This window comes from Aulonocara sp. 'chitande type north' Nkhata Bay, linkage group LG7, assembly GCF_057382095.1.
Source record: "Aulonocara sp. 'chitande type north' Nkhata Bay isolate Kocher_YH1m ecotype deep benthic linkage group LG7, A_spYH_male_GT1.1, whole genome shotgun sequence".
Lineage (NCBI taxonomy): Eukaryota > Metazoa > Chordata > Actinopteri > Cichliformes > Cichlidae > Aulonocara > Aulonocara sp. 'chitande type north' Nkhata Bay.
This window is the reverse complement of record NC_141350.1, coordinates 4,969,262-4,991,814: the sequence shown is the minus strand read 5'-3', so window position 1 is coordinate 4,991,814 and position 22,553 is coordinate 4,969,262. Positions and strand designations below refer to the sequence as shown.

The 22,553-nt window shown below is 40.3% G+C and overlaps 3 protein-coding genes across 9 annotated transcripts; 1 reads left to right on the top strand and 2 right to left on the bottom strand.

Annotated features, from left to right (window-relative positions):
* Positions 1-809: 809 nt before the first annotated feature.
* On the bottom strand, positions 810-3,855 carry LOC147324368 (E3 ubiquitin/ISG15 ligase TRIM25-like). Its single transcript, XM_086298122.1, has 7 exons — positions 3,739-3,855; positions 2,925-3,531; positions 2,659-2,754; positions 2,141-2,374; positions 1,902-2,058; positions 1,747-1,791; positions 810-1,647 (listed from the first exon to the last, which is right to left on the bottom strand). The coding sequence occupies exons 2-7, from the start codon at positions 3,504-3,506 to the stop codon at positions 1,127-1,129; spliced, it is 1,635 nt and encodes a 544-aa protein (XP_086154248.1). The 5' UTR covers positions 3,507-3,531; positions 3,739-3,855; the 3' UTR covers positions 810-1,126.
* A 13-nt stretch (positions 3,856-3,868) lies between these two features.
* tmem17 (transmembrane protein 17) lies at positions 3,869-6,474 on the top strand. Its single transcript, XM_086298121.1, has 5 exons — positions 3,869-4,071; positions 4,233-4,336; positions 5,713-5,826; positions 5,940-6,083; positions 6,166-6,474. Exons 1-5 carry the CDS (start codon positions 3,957-3,959, stop codon positions 6,241-6,243), a joined length of 555 nt encoding a protein of 184 aa, XP_086154247.1. The 5' UTR covers positions 3,869-3,956; the 3' UTR covers positions 6,244-6,474.
* agbl2 (AGBL carboxypeptidase 2) lies at positions 5,418-15,294 on the bottom strand. 7 transcript variants are annotated; one of them, XM_086298115.1, is made up of 25 exons: positions 15,146-15,273; positions 14,941-14,991; positions 14,416-14,542; positions 13,371-13,500; positions 12,925-13,092; positions 12,690-12,797; positions 12,357-12,507; positions 11,999-12,254; positions 11,401-11,802; positions 11,026-11,168; positions 10,627-10,786; positions 10,314-10,440; positions 10,129-10,229; positions 9,872-9,966; positions 9,685-9,760; positions 9,477-9,572; positions 8,460-8,540; positions 8,257-8,346; positions 8,035-8,110; positions 7,794-7,946; positions 7,635-7,665; positions 7,344-7,555; positions 7,104-7,227; positions 6,828-6,987; positions 5,419-6,706 (listed from the first exon to the last, which is right to left on the bottom strand). In XM_086298115.1, the coding sequence occupies exons 3-25, from the start codon at positions 14,473-14,475 to the stop codon at positions 6,635-6,637; spliced, it is 3,072 nt and encodes a 1,023-aa protein (XP_086154241.1). In that variant the 5' UTR covers positions 14,476-14,542; positions 14,941-14,991; positions 15,146-15,273; the 3' UTR covers positions 5,419-6,634. The 7 variants fall into 7 exon arrangements, 6 of the variants coding, with proteins under 6 accessions (XP_086154242.1, XP_086154241.1, XP_086154246.1 ...); XM_086298116.1 differs by lacking the exon at positions 14,416-14,542 and having other exon boundaries at positions 5,418-6,706; positions 9,501-9,572; positions 15,146-15,294; XM_086298114.1 differs by lacking the exon at positions 14,416-14,542 and having other exon boundaries at positions 5,420-6,706; positions 15,146-15,294.
* Between the last annotated feature and the right edge of the window lie 7,259 nt (positions 15,295-22,553).

Here is a 22,553-nt window from a genome sequence, read left to right as displayed (position 1 = left end):
CCCGGACCTGTGACCTCCCCGCGGTACGAACGTGTGTGAGGACGTGAGCGAGCGTGAGAGAGAGAGAGCCTTCCCCTAATCCCCTGGAACCCTGAATTTCCCGTCACTGTATATATTATTGCACGGGTGTGTAAATAAATCGTGTTCTGAGACATCAACCTGCTCTGCGCTTGAGTCCCTGCTTTCAGCCCGTGACAGAAGTAAACTGTAAATTGTAAATATTGTAAAACTTTTCTTCTGTCATTTAATGGTCGGGCATTGTACAGCAAGCATTTCACCCCCATGTCATACTGTGTATGGTTGTGTGTGTGTGACAAATAAAATTTGAATTTGCAATGTGATGTCCACATATGTGGACGCCAGGTCCTAAGAGGTTAAATAATATACAAATAAAATCCTCTATGGTAGTTGGGATAGGCTGGAACCTATCCCAGCTATCATATGGTGAGAGGTGGACGGGTCGCCAGACAGGCAACCATTCGCAGTCACCCTTATGGGTAATTTAGAATTACCGATTAACCTAAACCCCTCTAATTGCCTGTCTTTGGACTGTGGGAGAAAGCAAGAGTACCCAGAGAACATGACAACTCCACACAAAAAGGTCCTGGCCAGATGGTGGAGTCAAACTTGGGATCTTCTTGCTATAAGGCAACAGTGCTAACCACCGTGCACCATAAAAATAATAATAACAGCGTCTTAAAATGCAGTTCTATGGATCTGTATTTGCAAGATTACACTTAGAAATGAGTCTTTTGAGAAGAAGAATTCCACTTTTATCGACATAATTAAACAGTCACATAATGGTTTAAGAATTCTCAGCATTGACATTTCTGTAGAGGATTTTCTCTATGAATATATTAGTGCATGTTTATGTAACTGCACCCTCTTGAACACTGTATACACACAACAGACCTCTGTGCACAAACACACTTGCCAAATAAATTCAGTTCAGTAAATGTTAGCCTAATGTCTTTAGCCTCACAAACAAAAATATTTTAAACAAGGACGCTTTAGCTATAATGAGCAAGAGTCAACAGACTGTATTATTATACTTAAGAGTACTTTGTGAATAGTGATAAACATGTACTGATACACCTGATGTAATTCTGGTGCTTCTGATGTCGCTTTACTCTGGTGTGATTATCCTAACTGAGGCTCCTCTGGAGACCATGAACCCAGGGTACAGAGGCTGGGAGAATGTGGTCTGAACTCTGTGAACGAGCACCATTTGACCAGAATCAGACACGCTGTAGAAGGACAGGCTCCCTCCCTTGTGGTTCAAATACACTCCCACTGTAGAGGAACAGGGGACGGGTATTCTAGTTTTGACTTCATTGTGCCAAAAAGCGCAACAGGAACTAGAAAGAGAAATGCACCAGGACTGGTCGGTGTAGCCGAAGCCACTTTCTTCCAGCTCTGTTCCTTTATAGCACAGGGCTATCTCAACCCGTGGCCCTTTCCATTCAACCTCCCAGTAGCAAACACCAGATAAACCCTCAGTGCACAACACTTGATCATATTTGGTAAATCTATCTGGGTGGTAAGGGTACCTCTGGGTTTTTTTAGCCCAGGTTACTTTGGTGTTTCCATCAGAGAGCAACAGGTTTTCAAATGCTGTGTTGGGATCCAATGTTATGCAGCAGGAATCTGAAAAGTACAATGTCAGGAAATATTAACTCAGTGAAATCAAAGTAACGGAAAGCACAGAAACTGAATAAAAATATGTACACTAAACAAATGACTCACACATAGAAAACTCCTCTCTTGTCTTGGGATCAGGATCAACTTCAACTAAAAGTACAAAACATGATATTATTGAAAGTAGCACTTCCTGTTCTATTTAATTAAAAATGATTAGCATGATTTTACTAAGCATTATTTTAGCTAACTTCTCATCTTACTTGTCTCAGATATTTGTGCAATGCTCTTGGCCACGCTTTCCATTTTGTCTCTCAAGTCAGAAATAGCTTTTGTGACAAAGTCGAAAGGTGTGTGCAGTTGGATGTTCACATCAGAAGACAGATCAGGTTCTGTACAGTCAAAAATGGTCTGGCAGTGCTGTAAACATGCAAAACAATAAACACATCATTAACTGCTGCCCTGCACACAATATGATCCACGTATTTGACTGTTTGCGCACCTGCAGGAAATTAATGTGATCTTCAGTGAGCGACAGCTGCTTCAGTTGGTCCTCTCGCTTCCTCAGCTCACTGATTTCCTTCTCCAGCCGATCCACAAGCTCCCCAGCGCGACTCAACGCGGCCTTCTCCTGATCTCTGATCAGATCGTTCACGGCATAGCGCCTTTTGTCTGCCTTCAGAACAATCTCAGCATAGGCTTTCTCATTTTGAGCAACTGCTGCATCACTTGAAGCCTGAGCAGTAAAAAATTCCATTTAACATCTCACAGTTGTTGGTTTAAGGGCTTAATTTAATTAATTTTATTTAATTTCTAGACAACTTCATAATTTTATCTTGTTAAGAATTTACATGACGTTTTGGAAGTGGCAAATTTATTCTTGATTACACTTTTTTTCCTTTGAGGTAACAAAAAACCTTCACGAGAATAGGACAAGAGGACATAAAGGAACAATGCTGGTTACTTTGCAGAAACAGATTTTTAAGGAAAACTTTACATAACACAGATTCAAAACTTCACCTTCAGTCCTTTAGTTTTCTGTCTTAGTTGCCGGAGCTGCTTCTCTTTTTCTTGAATGCCTTGCTGGATTATTTGTTTCTTCTTTCCAAGTTGTTTCTAAAAGCCATCATTACAAAATCATCAAAGTTTAAATTACAGAAATACAGCTGAATATAAAAAATCCCTTAAAACCCTATGACTGCTATAACAGAAGCTCTAGCAGTAACTTTAAATTGAAATTCACAACAGCATGGATGATGGTTGGAAGTCTACAACTATATTATTACCTGCTTATCTTTTCTCTCTGCTGCAGCCGAGACAGTGTCATGGCCTTTATGTTCGTCCATCACACAAAGGAGACAAACGCACTGCCCATCACTGCGACAGTAGACTTCGAGTAGCTTGTCGTGCTTGGAGCAGATCTTCTCTTGTATGGAAGCTGACACTTCGACCAACTTGTGCCTCTTAAACACAGCAGACTTATAGTGAGGTTGCAAGTGAGTGGCACAGTAAGATGCCAGACATACCAGGCAAGACTTAACAGCTTTCAGCTTCCTCAAAGTGCAGAAATCACACTCCACATCCCCTGGTCCAGCTTCATCCTTTACTCGCATGTTGGATTGTGCTCTCACAGACATTTTTACCATCAAATCAACCAGCACTGTGTTTTTCTTGAGGACGGGTCTTGGGTTGAAAGTGTGTCTGCACTGTGGGCAGCTGTAAATACCACTCTGATCCTCCTGGTCGAAGCAGCCATTTATACAGTCCATACAGTAGCTGTGGCCACAGTGAAGAGTCACGGGATTCTTCAAAACATCCAGGCATATGGAGCAGGAGAAGGAATGTAGTACTTCACAGCTCTCGGCCATCTTCGTTCCACATCTGTAACTTTCACTTTCAATGGAAACAAAAGTACAAGTGATTTAATAGTCTGTCCAAACACGTCCAAAAATCTAAAGCTAATGTAGCTCCACCTATAAATCTGCAGAGCTACTTTTCGATTATTATTATTATTTTTTTTAAATGTTAGACATTTTTTCTCAAATATAAAGTTCATTATTAATATTTATTTATAAATTATTTATTTACTTACTTACTTACCACTGTGGTATATTAATATATTGTAGGCAGATGCGCTATTTAATAAAAGCACTAAGAGGAAAGGTGTCTGGTTAAATACAAAGAACATATTCCATGCGAGATTTAAACACAGAACGCGAGATTTCCCTGGTAGCCATGGAAACGACAACGGCGTTCAGTTTCTCAGTGAGGAAGAGGCGGAGTGGTTTTCCTCTTGTAATGTTTTTATTTAGCGGACCATGGAGCTCCCGGAGACACTTAGAAAACATTTAGAGGACTTTTCTCGCAACGTTTTGTTTGACCAGAGTCGGACGGAGTCTTCCTCTAAAGACCGCGACGCGTTTTTGGCACACGGTGAATGCAGCTAACGTTACTGATGAATTAGCATTGGTGTTAGCATTGATGTAGCTGCACTAATGGCTGTTGTTTACTCAAACTAAGCTTTCCAGTAGTTTATTTGCACTTAGGTTGCTTATTCGGTTCGTGTATGTTCTGCTGTTTGTATTTGTTTTCAGACAATCGAGTTCTTTCAAGCCTCCAGCTCCAGATGTCTCTGTACTTTAACATGTGGTTCTTCCCCTGGTGGTGGATCAGTGAAACTGTAATGCTGCAGCTTAAGGTATGCCAACATAATTCTGGTTTACAATCTTGACCCTTTCCACTCTTATTTAGATTGTTATGCACCTTTCTGTGGTATGCTGGATTTCAGCATCAGGGGTCCACCCTGTAAAGGTCGCCAGTGTGTCACTGGACTAACAAAGAAAGACAGACAACCATTCACAGCTACAGTCGATTTAGATTCAATAAATAACCTAACCTCACTAGCTGCATGTGTTTTGACTGTTGGTAGTACCCAGAGAGAACCCACACAAACACAGGGGGATCATGCAAAGTCCACACAGGACCTTCTTCCTGTGAACCAACAATGCTAACTACTCTACCATCTGCTGCATAGTTTCCTGGCCATGGATCCAAAGTGTGAATTTGATGATCACCAGGTCACTTAGTTATTACTTTTTCCCTTGTGACATGGTGCTCCATCCTGTCATGCTGGAAACTCCACAGGTGCCTGAAGGTCTCCCAGGTTAACATGTCGAATGTTTTCTGCAACCTACCCTGTGCCCGAGGTGCTAAATTAAAGCCCCTAAGTTACACAAATGTTTGTGGGATACAATGAACGTGGGCACAAATTAAAGGGAATGAAGCTGCAGTAAATCCTGGAAAACTTTCAACTGGGTGCTCAGATTTTGTTTTAGTGTTTTTTGTTAATTATTTGTGAGCACCACATGAAATATGTAGCTCACCACTGAAACATAAATAGTTACTGGACAAAACAGCAACTGAAATAACAGTAAATACCAATTTTAAAGGTTATTGAGACAAAAAGGAGAATACATGATAGCAAGAAGACTATCGTGTATCAAAAATTACAAACCTTGGCTTCCTTTTATACTCAGTGTAGTTATTTAGCAAAAATCACATTCAGTTAAAAATATGTTAAATGTATTTGACCTTTTAGTAGTACCGTGTGCCACGTTTTCACGGTTTTTTTTTCTTTCAAAAACAGACTTTGTCCCAGTGTGTTAGGAACTGTAATCTTACCAATAAAAACATTCCAAAATACACAAGTGGTTATGAAGAGGAGCAGAAAAAAAAATCACATCATACGTTTAAAAGCAAGGATGTGGAAGAATGAACAAGATTTAACATTTGAGACACATTTGGCACTTTGCAAAATTTTTATATTTCAGTTGCTTTAAAGTCAACACATAAATATTTTTTGAGTGTTTTCAGCTGGACATAAAATCCCAAAACAGTAATATCTGACTTTTTTCGATACTTATTATTTTAAAAAATTAAATCTGAAAATGCAACAGGAAATTTGCTTGAGTTTATCTCAGAGTGTAGCATTTTAAAAAAAAAAACATTACAAAGTGGATACAAGTTTTAGTGTTAGACTATAAACTGTGTTGTTTGGCTTGTTATTTCCACCAGTATCCTGCTTTGTCAGACTACTACAAAATCATCCTTGTTACTATTCTTATCCTGATGACGCTGATCGAGGCTATTCGACTCTACCTTGGTTATGCCGGGAACTTGCAGCAAAAGGTGCATTTATACATTCACATATGAAATAAGGATATTTGTATAATTATATGTAAAGAAACCCAGTGAGTGGACGGCAGAGATGAAAACTTGTCAAATGACTGTATTTGTTGAAGGTCCCAGAGCTGGCTGGATTTTGGCTCTTGAGCGTCCTGCTGCAGTTTCCATTAATCCTGTTTCAGCTCTTTAATGAAGCCATCCTTGTTCAGCCCCTGGAGAGAGGTGTTCACATCATCCTTGCCTTATTCATACTCACACAGGTATGGTAAGTTGCATTATCAACATTTTCAGAATTTCGTAGCTACATTTATTAACACGGATTGTATCCCTGAATGCTCCCAGGCCATTTCTGGTTTTGTTGCGCTCCGCGACATGGTCAGACACACAGAAAGCCAATTTCATCTGCGACAGTTTGACTGACTTCTCACACTCTGACGTCCACATCTGGGCAAAACCTCTGCTCACATCTCCAGGGTCACAGGCTAACAACAAGAAACTGTCACATTTTGTCTTAGACATGCTGCACGGGGTAGCTGCTACTCAAGATCCGTTATTGAAAATAGGGGATTTTTAACATATATTTTTTGTATTTTATTAACATTTATTTTATTAATATGTTTTCACATTTTGCATTAAAAAACATGAACATGATGTGAATCCTTTGTCGTTTGTTAGAAAGAGCCAAAGATGAAGATTTTTCAGCCATAAATCAGGTCTTTATCAGGGCCATTAACATTAAGCAAAAAGGAAAAAAAGTGATTAAATTCAGAGTCAATTTATTTATTTCATGTTTAATAAGAGGCAATTTTAACTATTCCTGGAGTTTTCCCTTCCCTCTGATCCATACTGAGTATTTTTTTTCTAGGGTTTCTTTTGTAAACAACTGTTGAAGTAAAAAAGAAAAAAAATTCCATCACTGACCAGTGAATAAATTAAGTGTGTACTTCTCAGATTAGAGGTTTTCGCTTGTGCAAGGCTGACTGTGATGTCCTTTTGACCATTACTTCTTGTGGAGTCACAGTTGTATGGCTTTCTTCTCCAAAGTGATAGAGCCTAATGTCCTTAGCCTGAAGCACGCTGACTGTGTCACTCTGTGGACGTGGAAGTTGCTCTCTCATGGGGGATGAAGGTAAAATACCCCTGTGTCTTTTGTCGTTGCTTTTTCTGAGGAAATTGAAAAAGGAGAGACCAGGGTTTAAATGAACAATGCTTGTATTATTATCATAATATTTAACAGAAATAATAAATCACAGAATTAAGAGGATAATGGAGAAGTTCACCTTATTCCTGTTAGGTCCCTAAGCACAGGCACAAAAAATCTGCATGAATCGGGTTCCTTCAGGGAGGTGTCACGAGTATGAGCTTTCAGGTCCTGAACATCATGTCTGAACAGTGATGAATCCACTGAATAAAGTCAAAGTAAAGTAAGTAACAGTGATGGAGCTATTTCATGAAAATTTATCACAATAATAACTAACTACAAACTGACTAGTCTTAATATAACAAATGTGCAACCCAACCTTCTGAGGAATTGTCTTCTTCCCTTTTATACCATTTGGTCTCGGTCATTTCTGTGCGTGAGGTCTCTTTTGCATCAACGTAATGTGAGAGCCATGAAGAGCTGTCTCTAAAAATGTGCCGGCCACTGAATTTGTTGTTGTTGAAACTTGTCAGTAGATGCCTTCTTGGAATTATTTCTGGAGACATATTCACATAGGTGAATTTGGGAGATCTGTCACAAAAGAGACACAACATTTCTCAATCTTTAGTTCTGTTTAATGATAAAGATATAATAAGATTGTGAGGTTTACCCGTGGGCTGATGTAAGCAAAGGTGGCAGCCCTGAAAGGGGAAGACAAGTTTCACTACAGAGGAGCGACAATTTGATACAAACTTGAATTGACTGACTTTTTAACATTAGTAATAATATAATTAAGTTCCACCTGAAAGAAGTGTACAGACAGACAAACCTTTGTAGAATTTGTAGGGGGTAAAAGGCTGGCGGTGGCAGTGATGTTGATGCTGGCTGGACTTTATGATTTTTGATGACGGTGGAATGAGAGCCCTGAGGTTCAGTGGGGGAGAGGAGTGTCCCGGCCGTCCTGTCTCCATGTCCGGATCACCTGTAAAGTAAGTCAAGCAAGAGCTCCACATTAGTTTGGAAATACTCTGACCTTTACCTGCAGACTGAATCTCCAAAATAAACCTTACATTTGTGGGGTGAAGCACCGGTGTATTTGCTGTGAAGTGGGCGTGGTTCTGGACTGTAACGTAGATCTGAGTTTTCCTGATTACAAATTTGAAATGAAAGATTATGGTCTGCTCCAGGTATTGCAAGACATCTGCAGATTCTCTGTGAATTATTAGTGCTTACAAAAGGCAGGTTTATGGTTGATGCATAAGGCTTCAAATAAATGACCTTCACATGATCACCTTTACATGCTTGCAGCCCTGCCACAGCCTCACCTGACTGACCTCACCATGGTGAGTGATTGTAGGACCTTTTCTCATCAGAGTGTTTACCTTAACAAAGGAGGAAACAGTAAGGATCAGTAAATGTCTTCACCAGCCTCAATATTGTAGTGTAGCTGGTGTTACTGTGAAGACCACAAACACGTTTGGATGCTGTTTCATACGTGAGGTTTCTTCCTGTGGCGTTCAGCAGGCCTCTTTTGGACGCTCTCTTTGATTGTTTTGTCAGGGGGCACGTCAGACTCCTGCAAAGATCAAGAGTATTGTTTACAGCAGTGATTCCCAAAGTGTTGGAATCGTTTGAATTTTAAACTAAACAGGATAAGATGCCATTTTACTGGATAATATCCTTTTGGAGTGGTTCCAAAATCAAACAGAATTTTCTATTGAAATTTCCTTTGGTATCCCAAAGAACCTTTAATGAGGGTTTTGCAATTTGGCTTAAAATTTTCATGAAATAGTTACAGTGGCTTGCAAAAGTAGACCCTAAAATTGTCCAATAGCATGTAATTAATAGGAAATAATTTTTGGATGTGTGATGATCAGAGCTATAAGTAAATATCTGAGTTGGCTGCAGAAGATTTTCAGATTTTATATTTGGCCCATGTGACATTTCTAGTACACTTAGGTCAGGAGACCATTTCTGACTGTATCTACAATATAAATAATGAAAATTCAAATCTTAGATGGACTTTGACTTTTATTCCAGGCTAGATAACCTCAAAATATTTCCTCTTTTGTTCGATCATTTCATTTGTTAATATGCATCCAGTCCTGCATTTCAGGCCTGCATCACATTTTTAAAACAAGCTAGGATAAGGGTAAATGTGGGCTAATAACGTCGCAATAATTGCAATAATAAAATAAAGATGTGAAATGAGAGAGGTGATGTCAATGGGTGACTGCAATCATGATTTGGTATTAAAAAAATGAAAAAATTAAAGAATTGTTTAAAAGCAATTGCATATTTCTCCCTCTAAAGTGCATAAAACCATGAAATGGTTCAAGGAATCTGCAGAAATGCCAGCCTCTAAAAGGCAAGACCAGAAAAAGATTAAATATTTTGAGTTCATAATGGCTAAAATCAAACAAAAGTCAAGGTGAACTTAAGAATCACCAACTTTTTCTTTTTTTATTTAAGATCTGGCTGATTAAAGACTTTTCGTGTTGCTTTTCAGGACCTTTTGCTGTGTTTTGTTTTTTACTCTGTTTGGTCGTCGTCTATTCCTCTCTTTATGACTCCTGAAGTGTTTCTTTTTTTTCGTCACTGGAGTTTGCTGTGACAGAAAACAGGAGCATGTTGTAAACTAACAGAACATATGACTTAAAACTGATTACTACAGTCAAACAGGTGCTGGAGGCTTCGGTGTATTAGTGTAGTCAGTTTACCTCTGTATATGTTTCTGGCTGGTTCAGCAAATGAAGTGGGAGTCCTTCTGAATCTGAACTATCTGAGCCACTTGTGCTATGAGAGCAAAAGAAAAATGTTTGCATTCAGGCTAATTCAGAAAATATTCTCCCAATCTCACATTGCCCAAGTGTGGTTAGTATGGATAAAAATATATATTTTTATCACCTGGTTTTGAGGTCAGAGCTGTTGCCCAAATCTTTGCCCAGTCTTTCTCTGAACTCCTTTTGCAGCAATGCCAATTCTGTCAGACAATAAGTGATCTCAAATAAAAAGCACAGACAAAATTAAAATAATTGCATATATATACAGTCACTATATCAAAACACAAGTATCCAGGATTATTATTAATGGTCATACAATAGCAACTAGACTGAGTTGGAGCTTACTATAGTATTTGTTTTTATATTTGCTTAATCTCTCACCTTTATTGGATCAGGGTCACAATAGTCCAGGAGGGTGTCACACAGGTGAAAACCCAGGGACTTCAAGTCTTGAGTAGTAAAATGTGTTCCTCTCCTGTCGCCTAAGAGTTCAGCAAATTATAAATCCGCTTACGTGATATGTGCAAGCTTACAAAAAACATGCACATCTTCAGAAAGTTTTTTACCTAAAGTGGAGCCTCCAAAGGTGGCCTCCATGGTGTAGCTGTTTTTGATGCCAAGTCTCCACATGACGATTCGTCCTGTGCCCTCTTTGCTCTTCTGCACCCGGAATTTACAGCTGTTAAAGGAGAACTAAGAAAAGAACAGTGTATATGAAATATCAAGAGTTTGATAGGTAGTAAACTTGAAGTTTAAATACTGGTGAGTGACAAACAGGTGGGTAAGGTAAGGCCCATACAACCACAGAAAAAAATGTAGAACTTTAATCTTAAAAGTCAGCAACAGTGTTTGAAAGCCCTCAGACAAAATACACTTTACCTTATTGCTAGCATTCTTGCTCATCATTAGTGGAAAGACTCTCGCGTGAAGTTTCAGTGTAGAGTCACCTTTGTTTTTGCAGCCATACATGAAGACATCGTTTTTTCGGCTGTGACCATGAAAATCACAGTAAAGAACTACATCTCTTTCGGCCAGTAATCTGAGGAAAATGCAGTGTGGCAGAGATTTCGATTAAGAAACAAATTCAGTCAACATTCACAATCAATTAAAAAATTGTGTATGCACAGGCTGTTTGGTAATCATCATATTTGAAACATATTGGAAAGCCTGAGGCACTTCAAAGGAGAAATATCTTGAGCTTGATTAAGCAACTCTAAACATGTCAAAAATGATTTTTTTTTTTTTAGCATTTAGCATTTTTTTTTTATCAAGTCTCACTTTTCCACCATGTTTCGGGTGTGCCACACAGAAGGAAAGGAATCTCTGAGCAGTGTCCTGTAGTTTCTGTTGAGGTCCCTGCCTGCAAGAGAGCAGCGGTAGTTACCCACCACGACACCATCTGGGTTCAACATTGGGACCACCTGCAGCACCAAAGAGGAGCAAACAAAAATTAGCTTAATTGCCATAATTAAAACTAGAGAAACACAGCGATCTGTAACAATACGTTTAAAAAAAACAAGTGTATTATAAAAAATAGGTTTATTATATTAAATTGATTGTTATCTTCTTTCACAAACAAAAAACAAACACACAAATTTGCAATGTATTTCAGTACGGATTAACACATTAAGCCAGAATAGAGACAACAGGCACCTTAAAAACAAAAGTGTCCCTGAGAAGCTGAGCATCATCTGAGTCACCAAGAAGAAAGTTCAGGAATCCCTCCATCATCCAGGATGCATTGGATTCTCCTGGGTGCACCCTGGCTGTCACCACCACAGCCTTCTTGGTCTTGTCGTCCATTCTGTTAGAGTCCTGGGGTGTTACTGTTATCACATACACAGCGTTTCCAGCAAGACTTTGGCACAAGACCCGTACTTTGCAGTATGACCTAACTGTAGGGTTGGAAGTAATACGGCTAAGGTAGCGCTGCAGGCGTGAATATGTGTAGGGGTAGCAGTGGGCCAGGTAGCAGGTGTCTGAATCATAAGGGAACTGGAGTGTCCAGGAGAGTGAGTAAAGGGTGATGCCATCACTGTTGTTGTCCTTTGTATTCTAAGTGACGCAGAGAAAATATACTTTTAGAAACAATCCTGTCTACAGTCAGACTTTCAGTTCAGGCATTAATCTTTGACAGATTACCTCTACACTATGTTCATACATTTAATTCTCAGCTAATGTTCAAAGGGAGAAAGTGATTGGTTCTGGGAAATAAGGTATCATAGTTAAACTTAATCCAGATGCCACCTACCTGACTGCAGTTCTGGTAGTATTTGATATTTGAACCTGCGCGTTTCCATCCAACACCATTCTCTTCAGCATCCCTCTCAGAGTACAGGAGTGGTTTCATACCCTGTGAATACAGACTGCTCCTCTTCATCAAGTTAATGATAGTGAAGCGGTAGGTGACGCCAGCTTTTGTGTTCCTGACCCTGAAGTAAAACCACTGCGTGTGCTTTGTTGTGTACATGTCTGTGCGCAGGGTCAGCTCATAGTCATAGGCACCCCTGAACAGGCAAGAAAATATGAGCAGAGATCCAAACTGAACCTAACATTACTCCAAAAGTGAAAATATACAACTGAAAAGAACAATAAACCTGCAGACTCACACTTGGACGGCCTGCTGAAGGTTCCCACTCTCAAACCGTGACTCAAACTTGAGAGTCAGCTCTGACTGACTGACATCATAAAAAGTGGCTCGCTTAATGGGTTCTCTGCTTCCTCCAATACGAGAGTAGGTGAAATATGGGTGCTTAGCGGCTTTAAAGGATGAGAAGAACAAAAAAAAAAAGAAACACTAAATTTACTTAAAGCTTTAAGATGCACTGAATTTACATTGTTTTTTCAGAGAATAGTGACAGTATACAGTATATAACTTAAAGTACATATGAAATAACCTGGAAGTGCAAACATAAATCCCAATGATGACAGTTAAGAGTTACCATGGTCAATGCAGAATACCACCTTCCCCCTCTCCTCTCCGACTGGCATGGGTGTCCTCTCATATCCTGTGCACTGATAGAAGGGCTCTGGCTCTGGTGGGTCCCACTCTAGAAAATACACTCATTTTAAACAAGGGAATGCCAAATTTCTGTTCAACATATTGTTGGTATGGTTTTTATTCTTACCACTAAAAAAACCCAGTGACATCAAAGTTTTATTGAAATGAAGCATTACCTATGTGATGGATAATGTCGCTGATGACCTCACACTCTATTGGCCAGCGGATGCCGCATGAGAAGTTGACCAGTTCTGGTGGTGGCCTGAGACTTATAACAGGTCGTCCACCACTGATGGTAACGAGTAGCTGTGTGGTCCTCAGCTTCTGACTTAGGTCTCTACATACTGAGTGGGAACATGAAACACACCTTTAATGCTATTTTAACAATCATGCTGTTTGCTACAATCTTCATCATGTATGCCCACTTGCCTCATGGGGTTTACGCTGACAGATGCAGTTATCTCATTTATAAAACAGTGCTTGTTAAATATATAAAGATGTAAAACTGAAATGAGATGACCATGCTTGCTTTTCAAAAGTTCATTACATTGACACTCGTGTATCAGCAACATTTAGGCTACATACATGTTATACAATAACACCCTTTATGAAAACAGCTTACACTGCTTCATCTTTGTCAGTTCCTCATCATCTTCATCTGTGCGGGAGTAACTGGTGTCTGCTGTGTCCAGCTGGTGGGCAGTTCCACAGTTCCTAACAGCAGAGCTGACCATGGTTGGTGTTTTCTCTGCCTGGTCAGGAAAATATAAGTAATCAGTGCTGGATCAATTTTTAACCAATAAACATATATAACTTAGCACCTGCACCAATACTGGTTTGTAATCAAGACAATATAAAATAAAAAAATTTCAACATCTTCTAGTGGATGTTTTCAGTTATGCTGTTTTCAGGTCTTTCCGTCGGTCATTAGCTGTTACATACATAGAGTTCAGAAGTTTACATACACTCATCACTGGAATGAAAGTCATGGGATTTTTAAGCTTTTAATAATTTCTTTGAACAATGTTTTTTTGTGTATGTGTGTGTTTAGGATCATTGTCCTTTTGGAAAGGCTCATTGTGTTTTAAATGTCTAGCTGTTGTTTTTAGCTGAAGAATTTGGAGGTAGTCCTCCTTATTTCAATCACTTTGAATAACGTACCAGTACCACTGGCAGCAAAACAGCCCCAAAGCATGATGCTACGAACACCATGCTTGACAGCTGGTACAGAGGGCTTAAGTTTGAAAGTTTCACTCCAAATATATACTTGCCATTATGACTAAATAGCTAACTTGCTAACTTGTCTGAACATAAAACTTTAGATTTCCTGTCCTGAGTATGACTGTTTGGGTGTTTTTCCACACCTTGGGAAAGTGGTGACACACCAGCATAATTTGAACTTATGTACAACTGTTTATGTTAAAGTGTGTCTGTATACTTTCTGACCCTGTGTCTGGAATACAGAAAATCCTAAATAATTTTCATTTTTAAATTCTTTAATAATATAGGCTGTACAATCATTCCAGCCTGGAAAAAGAAAAGTTCAAAGAATTCATTAACCCCCCAAATTACCATTTGGTGTTTGATATTTAAGCCCATGATAAGTGTATATAATCTTCTGACTGTATCATTTCAAATCAAAGCAACAGATCAAAATCATCTGATACCCCCCATTTTCCTCCAAAGAGACACAACAGGATCTGATCTGATACAGGATCTTCCACCATTGGTAGTCCAGGACAAATCACTGCAATACTTTCAATGACAAAAATGTGTTTTGCCCGTGTGTGCAACCTGTATCAGAAAAATATGACCAAAAGACAAAAACCGTTATTTTGTACATTTCAGTAGTGGTTTCTCACGTCGTTTAAATTCCAAAGGAAATGTTCATTCTTTTGGTTTTTCATATAGTTCAGTTTTAATTGATTTTTAGATTGGATTGGATCTTTACAGTTTAGTTTGAATATCAAGACCCCGCACCCCCTCTTTTCCCCCTTTATTTCGTCAGGGTCATTTTTCAAAAAGGGTTAGGCCTGGCTTTTGTTTAAAAAATATCTACCAAATCAAACACGTACAACTGCCCGCTCTGGCGACCCGTTGTGAATGAGGGCGCAGCCCAACGTAGCTGTATCAGAGCTCTGCTTTAGTAAACTAAAATAACATTTAACGTAAACAAAGAAACTCCAAATTACCTGTGTAGGTTTGAGTGTAGAATCTCTCACGGGGATCTTAACCTGGCATTCCTGCATGAAGACAGCAACTTAAAAACCTTGTTCACTACATTTTCGAGCGTGTAAACGCCACTACTATCGTTAGCATACATTATTTTGGCAGCTTGCTAACATTTCTGACCGTGCTAGCGCTTTCTACGTTTATCACACTCTGACGGCCACTTACCTCGCTCATATTTGATTGTACTACGGCCCCCCGGCGAAATATAAGCGTACGTTTTAGAGGTAAGTAAGACTACACTGAACAACCTTTTTCGGGGGACCTGACTTTGCTATGCAACCAAAAGCCTCAACACCAAAGTTGCCATGGAAACAGGTAACTTACTGAAAAAATCTAGGAAATGCGCGATGATGATGTCGATAAGAAAAAAAATACTTTGTGTAAAATATTACATACATTTTCAAAATAATTTTATAGTTACAAATAATAACAATATAATACTAATAGTAACATTATTATAAGATTTATAATAATAATAACATTACATGGCAGTACGGTGACTAGATTACCCTCTTTACGGGACTGCACAGCATGTATAGTCTTTGTCCCCTGTCTCACATTTCGGCTGGACCGTTGAATAGTCTGGCTTTTATCCATGGTCTATGAAGGGAAGGCTTTTTATTAGCCTATAATCAGAGGTGGGTAGTAACGAGCTACATTTACTCCGCTACATTTACTTGAGTAGGTTTTTGAAAAAAATGTACTTTTAAAGTACCTTTTTTGCACGATACTTTTTACTTTTACTTGAGTACATTTGTGAAGAAGAAACCGTACTTTTACTCCGCCATATTTGCAAAATTCGACTCGTTACTTTTTTAAATAATTAATTTCACACATTGGATGGATCATGCCGCCACTTGGAGCTACCGGTAACTCTTTCACCAATCAGACGTAGCCATGCGGTCACATGACCAGATATAAAATGGCAGGCCTAGTATTTTATTTTATTTTTTTTAAATATTAAACTTTATTAAGAAACAGTATACAGAACATGTATACTGTTAGGTATTTTAGTACCATGGGAGCATTTACTGGATATTGTTTTATAGTGACATACAGGAAAACTCTGTCATTCAATAAGGCCCCTTTGTTTTAGTTATTTTTCTCTTTGACCCAAGAATTGATGTGTGAGAATCACAGGCTGGTACAAGGTTGAAATACCACAGAGATCACTCCCTCAGCTACATTAGTTTCTAAATCTCTTAGGAGACGCCTGTTGAAGGCCAAATGGTTTGTTTCAGAATTCACTAATGAAAGAACTCTTTATTTCGTGCCTTGAAAATATGTCGCTGAGATAATCACAATTGTAGCTGAACTGATAAACTATACAAAGGATGCTTCTTCACCCAAGGGCAGGAAGACGCTCCCTTATCTTGGTCTGTACTGGTTTAAACTGATAATCTGCTGTCTCATGAATTTTACCCTCTATATAAACTGTTGTACTTGTGAATAAAGTTGAGTCAATTTGGGAAGACAACCTGAAGCAGTCTCTGTTTTCTTGTTCTCCCAAGCTGCTCCCGAGCTCGTACTAACACGCTGAATGGCATGCTTGAATATTACTTGAGAATATATTTGACTGTGTTACAGACTAAGGGACATTCTCTGCTGATAGACGTCCACGCCTCGGAGGAAGCCGATCCACGGATTAGGCCCTGGAAACCGTTTCCTTCATATACAATCAGAACAAAATTAACATATGCCAGGGGGTGTAATACAAAGAATTACAAACATTCAAATAATTTGTAATTACTACAAATAGTAATAGTTTTCATAGCCTTTTTGTTAAGTGATCCACTATAAAATGGCAGGCCGAGTAGCCCAAGCCTTTCAACTTCCAAAGACGGACGGAAGAAATACATCAAAAAATGGCAACCGTCTCCGCTAACACTGAACAGGACAAACACCCTTGGCCGCATATGCAAAGCATGTTTCACTTTAAAGGAGTACAAAAGGACAGCTATATAATGCGGTGTCTTCTGTGTGAGCCAAAGCAAACCGACGTTTCAGCGTACAAAAACTCAACATCTAACCTGAGGAAACATGTTGCGGTAAGTTTGCTTTAAATTTCTTTTTTTTTAGCTGTGGTTAAGTGGATGTCAGTAGTGATGGGCAGATGAAGCTTCATGAAGCACTGTAGATTTCCGGAGGAAGGGTCATAACAACCATCTGCCTCTCTTCATTGGTAGTGAGGCGGTGGAGAGGGTGAGCAGTTTTAAATTCTTGGGGGTAACTGTAACTGAGGACCTGTCCTGGGGCAACCATATCACCTTAGTTGCACGGAAGGCCCAACAGCGCCTCTACTACCTGAGGAGACTACGGAGCGCACACATTCCCAGACCTCTGATGTTGAACTTCTACAACTGTGCCATCAGCAGCGTTCTGACGCATGGATTTCTAGTGTGGTTCCCCAGCTGCACCAAGGCCGACCAGCAAGCACTCCAGCGGGTGGTGAAAGAAGCTGGCAGAATTATTGGAACAAGTCTGCCAGAGATCAGTAATATCTTCCCCACTCGCTGTCTGAGGAGGGTGCACAGTATCCTGCGGGACCAACATCACCCTGCGTACCACCTTTTCCACCTGCTGCCCTCAGGGAGAAGGTACAGGTCTATACAGGCCAGAACATCCAGACTGGCCAACAGCCTGTATCCACAGGCTGTGAGGCTCCTGAATTCTGCCCCCCTCCCCTCTCTGCCCTCCTCTCACGGACAATAACCATATCCAACTTCTCAATAGCAATGAACTGGTTTGCATTGGTGCATTATATCTTTATTCTCTTTCCCCCCTGCCCCCCCCCCCCCCCCCTCTTTCTTAAATAGACAACCATCATATCTCACAGTATAATAATATTGAACGGGTTGCATTGTTGCATTTTGTCATGTTTCTCAGGTCTTTGTCTGAATGTCCTATGAACATTACCTGTCTTGTTCTCATGTTGTTGCTAAGGATTGTCTCATTGCACTGAAGTCACACTGGGTTAAATATTTACACTTGGGTTTTAAGGGGTATTTTTTTTTTTACGGGTTGTACGGAAGCCCCAAACGCAATTTCATTGTTCTTTGACAATGACAATAAATACATACTTGACTTGACTTTTCATCCAATTGGTTCATCCCAGCGCAAAGCTTCTTGAAGCTTCATTTGCTCTAGTAGGACACCTACTGGACGTAAAAATATTAGTTGGCATGAATTTGAAGAGTGTGGCCTTTTGCACACAGCCTGTAAATGTCAACAACAAAAGGAGTGTGTAAAACATGTATATTGTAGTGATGCAGTATACTGTGTATATTTATACTGGCAGTATGGAAAATGATCATTTGGAAATGCTTAAAATGGAAATGATCATTTACTGTGAGGTGAGGTGTGGTTGGGGTGTGGACAGTAGTTGTGCTTTTGTAACGTTGAGGTATGGACAGCTACACACTGAGGCTTTGAGCCTCAGTCCTGCCTGTTCACATTTTATTCTATAAAAACTAAATTTTCACTGCTTTTATGGCCTTTTTAGTGGGGGGAACATAGCTAGGATTTAATGGTTTAACAAATCTTTTAAATCCTTTGTCCTCCACAATGCTAAATGGCTGGGAGTCCTCAATCACCATGCTAACCAGGTCTTCATCTATTTGAGATTGTTCTCCTGAGGAAAGACAATAAAGACAAAGCACAAATATAAACATCACACACGTAACTTATTACAGCTGTATAATATTGTTATATCATTTAGTAACATTACTGCATGCTATATTATCATGGCATTTGATGGCTCACCTGGTCTTGCTCCACAATCGGTGTTCCCCTTATTCTCATGCAAAGCTCTGTAGTGCCTAAGCATGGATGAGGTGTTGCTGTTATATCCCAGCTCCCTGGCACATAGCAAACACTTCACCTTGTACAAAAGTCAAGACAGCTTAACATAAATTGTATTGCACCATCAGTATTATGAAAATATATCTTCTGTAGAAATTTACATACCTTGTTGGGAGGAATAAAATCAAAATGTTCCCACACAGGGGAGGACATCCTCCTCTTCTTAGCTGGCTCCATTCTCTCCTGACTTTCTCTCCTCACTCTCATAAACCTCCAAACTGTCTCCAAACTCTCACTAACCGCAACTCTCCATCAAACACCTACATTTTTGAATGAAGTCTGAGGGGTTTATATCGCTGTCATATCTCGTGGCAAAGTTCGAACCACTTCATGAACCAGTCACGTGGTACAGCCGGGCAGCGAGGCTTCGGAAGTCATCATTTTCAGCTCCTCCCATAAATGAAGCAAGCCATCGCGGAAACGCCCTCTCCATTACTCGACACAAGCTTTGAAACCTCGATACAGAACGTCACATCACTAGTGTTGTAATCTCATGATTCTAATAATGCTACAGATATCTGGAATATACATTCAAAGGTAATTCTAACAAAGATAATGTTTAATGTAGCCTTAGAAATGAAGCTTTCCGTTGTCTTTTTTTCCTATTTCCGTTGTGCTTTTGCAGCGCTTTTCTCTTTGTAGCGTTTTTCTTTTTGCAGTGCAGCGTTTTTCTTGAAGTTGCAGTGCAGCGTCTTTCTTTTTGCAGCGTTTTCCTTTTTGCAGCATTTTTCTTTTTGCAAGTGTTTTCTGAAGTTGCAGTCCGTTTGGCCTCTCAGGGCCACCGTACGTTTCAGCCCAATTTAACGTCACCGTGGTAGGAATTAGAATCAAACTTATGGGAAAGGAGACCCCTTGGACATCAAACAGCGTGATGAGAACTATTGAAAAGAAAAGAAAAAATCTTTGGAAAAAAATATCTAAGGAGAATTAATTTATTTTAGTCTGACCCCACTCCCATCCGCTAACATGGAGGAGGCGGGTTTATGACTTATACTGCAGGGGGCGATAGGGACGTTTTGGCTTCATTTTTAGGGAGCTGTCGCGTCGTCCATGTTTTCTACAGTCAATGCTCACACACATCACATACACTCCTTACTGCACCCAGTCACACGCAAGACAGTAATTCCCGCAACACAGAGAAAGAACTCACAGGACACTCTGCAAAATTCAAAGCTGTAGCTGTAGCATAAACAACAACAAACTGGGACTGTTTGTAATTCTGTCCTGGGGTTTATACAGGTGCAGTCATAAGTCATAGTCAAAGCTATAAATAAACCCAGCAGCTTCAATATCATTTTTGCTCTGGCAAGATGGCAAGACGGTCATATTCACTGCTTCAAGCACCTGACTATGTGAGGCACTCAGAGAGCGAAGATGACGAGGAATCCGCTGCATCAGTCTCCTCAGAGAATGCTGCATCAGTCTCCTCAGAGAATGACAGCATCGCTACCAGTGATGAGGATTACCATCCAGTGCCCGATTCCTCTTCTTCAGCAAGTGAGAATGATACAAAGACAGCAGTCGAGGTAGAGCGGCTAATGGAAGAGACGGTAGGAGAAGCGGCAGACGCCGGGGCGCCGGGGGCCGAGTGGATGTCTCGTTCTGGGAATATTGAGTGGTTTCCCACTGCTGAGGAGACCATGCGCTACAATCCAGTACCCACTGGTATCACTCCAGGGCCCACCCTGTATGCAGTTACCCGCATTAGCACCCTGAGATCTGCATTTGACCTGTTTGTGACAGAAGAGATCATTCAGCTGCTGTGCACCTACACAAACCTGCATGGGAGGCGAAAGTGTGAGAATTGGAGGGATGTGGATGATGTGGAGATGAGAGCGTACATTGGGACTTTGATTCTCGCTGGTGTCTACCGCTCAAGGCATGAAGCATCGCGTGGTTTGTGGGCTGACAAGACCGGACGGGCAATATTCCGTGCTACAATGCCCCACTATCGCTACGCCCAGATCAGCGCTAACATCCGCTTTGATGACAAGCTCGCCCGCCCGAGATGTTTCAGGAACGATAAGCTTGCTGCATTTCGCGACCTGTGGGAAAAGTGGGTTGCTCGTCTCCCCCTGCTGTTCAATCCAGGAGTTGACGTCTGTGTCGATGAGCAGATGGTTGGATTCAAAGGTCGATGTGGATTTCGGCAGTATATGCCCAAGAAGCCTGCAAAATATGGCATTAAAATCTGGGTGATCTGTGATGTGGCAACCTCCTATGCTTGGAAGATGGAAATTTACACAGGAAAATCTGGAAGTTCCCGGGAAGTTAATCAGGGAATGAGAGTTGTGCTACAACTGACAGAGGGGCTCAAAGGACACACTGTCACTTGTGACAACTTCTTTACATCGTTCAGCTTGGCAGAGGAGCTGCTCAGAAGAAAAGTAGCTCTGGTTGGCACAATCAGGGGAAACAAACCAGAGCTCCCTCCCCAGCTTGTTCAGCTGAGACAGAGGAAGATTCTTTCATCTCTCTTTGCCTTCACCAAAACAACCATGACAGTCTCCTACATGCCCAAGCAAGGGAAGAATGTGCTTCTTTTGAGCACAAAGCATAGGGAACCAGCAGTCAGTGATGGGGAAAAGAAGAAGCCAGCAGCAATCCTTGATTACAACAAGTGTAAAGGTGGAGTGGATAACCTAGACAAGGTTGTCGGCACCTACAGTTGTCGGAGGAAAACCAGTCGCTGGCCACTGGCTCTGTTCTACAATCTTCTGGACATCTCAGCATACAATGGCTTTGTCCTGTGGAAAGCAGTGAATCCTGAGTGGGAGTCCACCAAGACCCACAAACGAAGGGTGTTCCTGGAGGAGCTGGGCTACATGCTGGTGACTCCAGAAATTGCAAGACGGCCTTGTGCCCCACGCTCAAAAGCAGCCGCTGCTATTGTTGCTGAGATACAGCAGACAGAATCAGAAACAGAGTCTGACCCAAAGCCCATCAACAAAACGAGGAAAAGGTGCGAACTGTGTATAAACAGAAGAAGAACGGCAACCACTTGCTCCAGCTGTGAAAAGAGTGTCTGCAAAGATCACTCTGCTGTGGTTTGCGTGTCCTGCCTTCCCTGAGTACACGTGTACACACACACACACACACACACACAGAAAGAGGATGTATTTTGTACAAACAAGCAATAAAAGGCCGTTTTTGGCATGACTAACAAAGTGGGAGTTTCTTTTATTGGGGTCATTACTCACAGGAATAAAAATGGTTTTCATGACTAGGACTGGTTTTCATTTAAAAAATGAAGTTGGTCTAAGTAGAAAAATGTTTTAATATATAATAATTTTATAGTATTCTGTAAATGTAAACAAGGGGTGGCCATTTTTGGCCACGGACGGTCTGAGAGGGAGTTTTTTTGTTTTTCTGCCACTGCAGAAAAACAAATGTTGCATAAATGTCATTGATGCTGTTAATTATTGCTATGCATCTAACCTTCATCATGGTTAGCAAATAAATCAGATGGCATGTATTATTTAGAAAAAAACTGGGATTTTATGATTTTCTCAATTTATGAGTTATGATTATGTGCTCTAACTGATATTTAAAGGGTTAAATTTCAGAATTTTAATGAAATTTTGATTTTCATGAACAGCCCTGATGCTAATCTAAAAAATCATGTTAAAAAAACTGGACATTTTTCTTAATATATATGAATTCTATAGCATTTTGTAAATGTAAACAAGGGGTGGCCATTTTTGGCCACGAA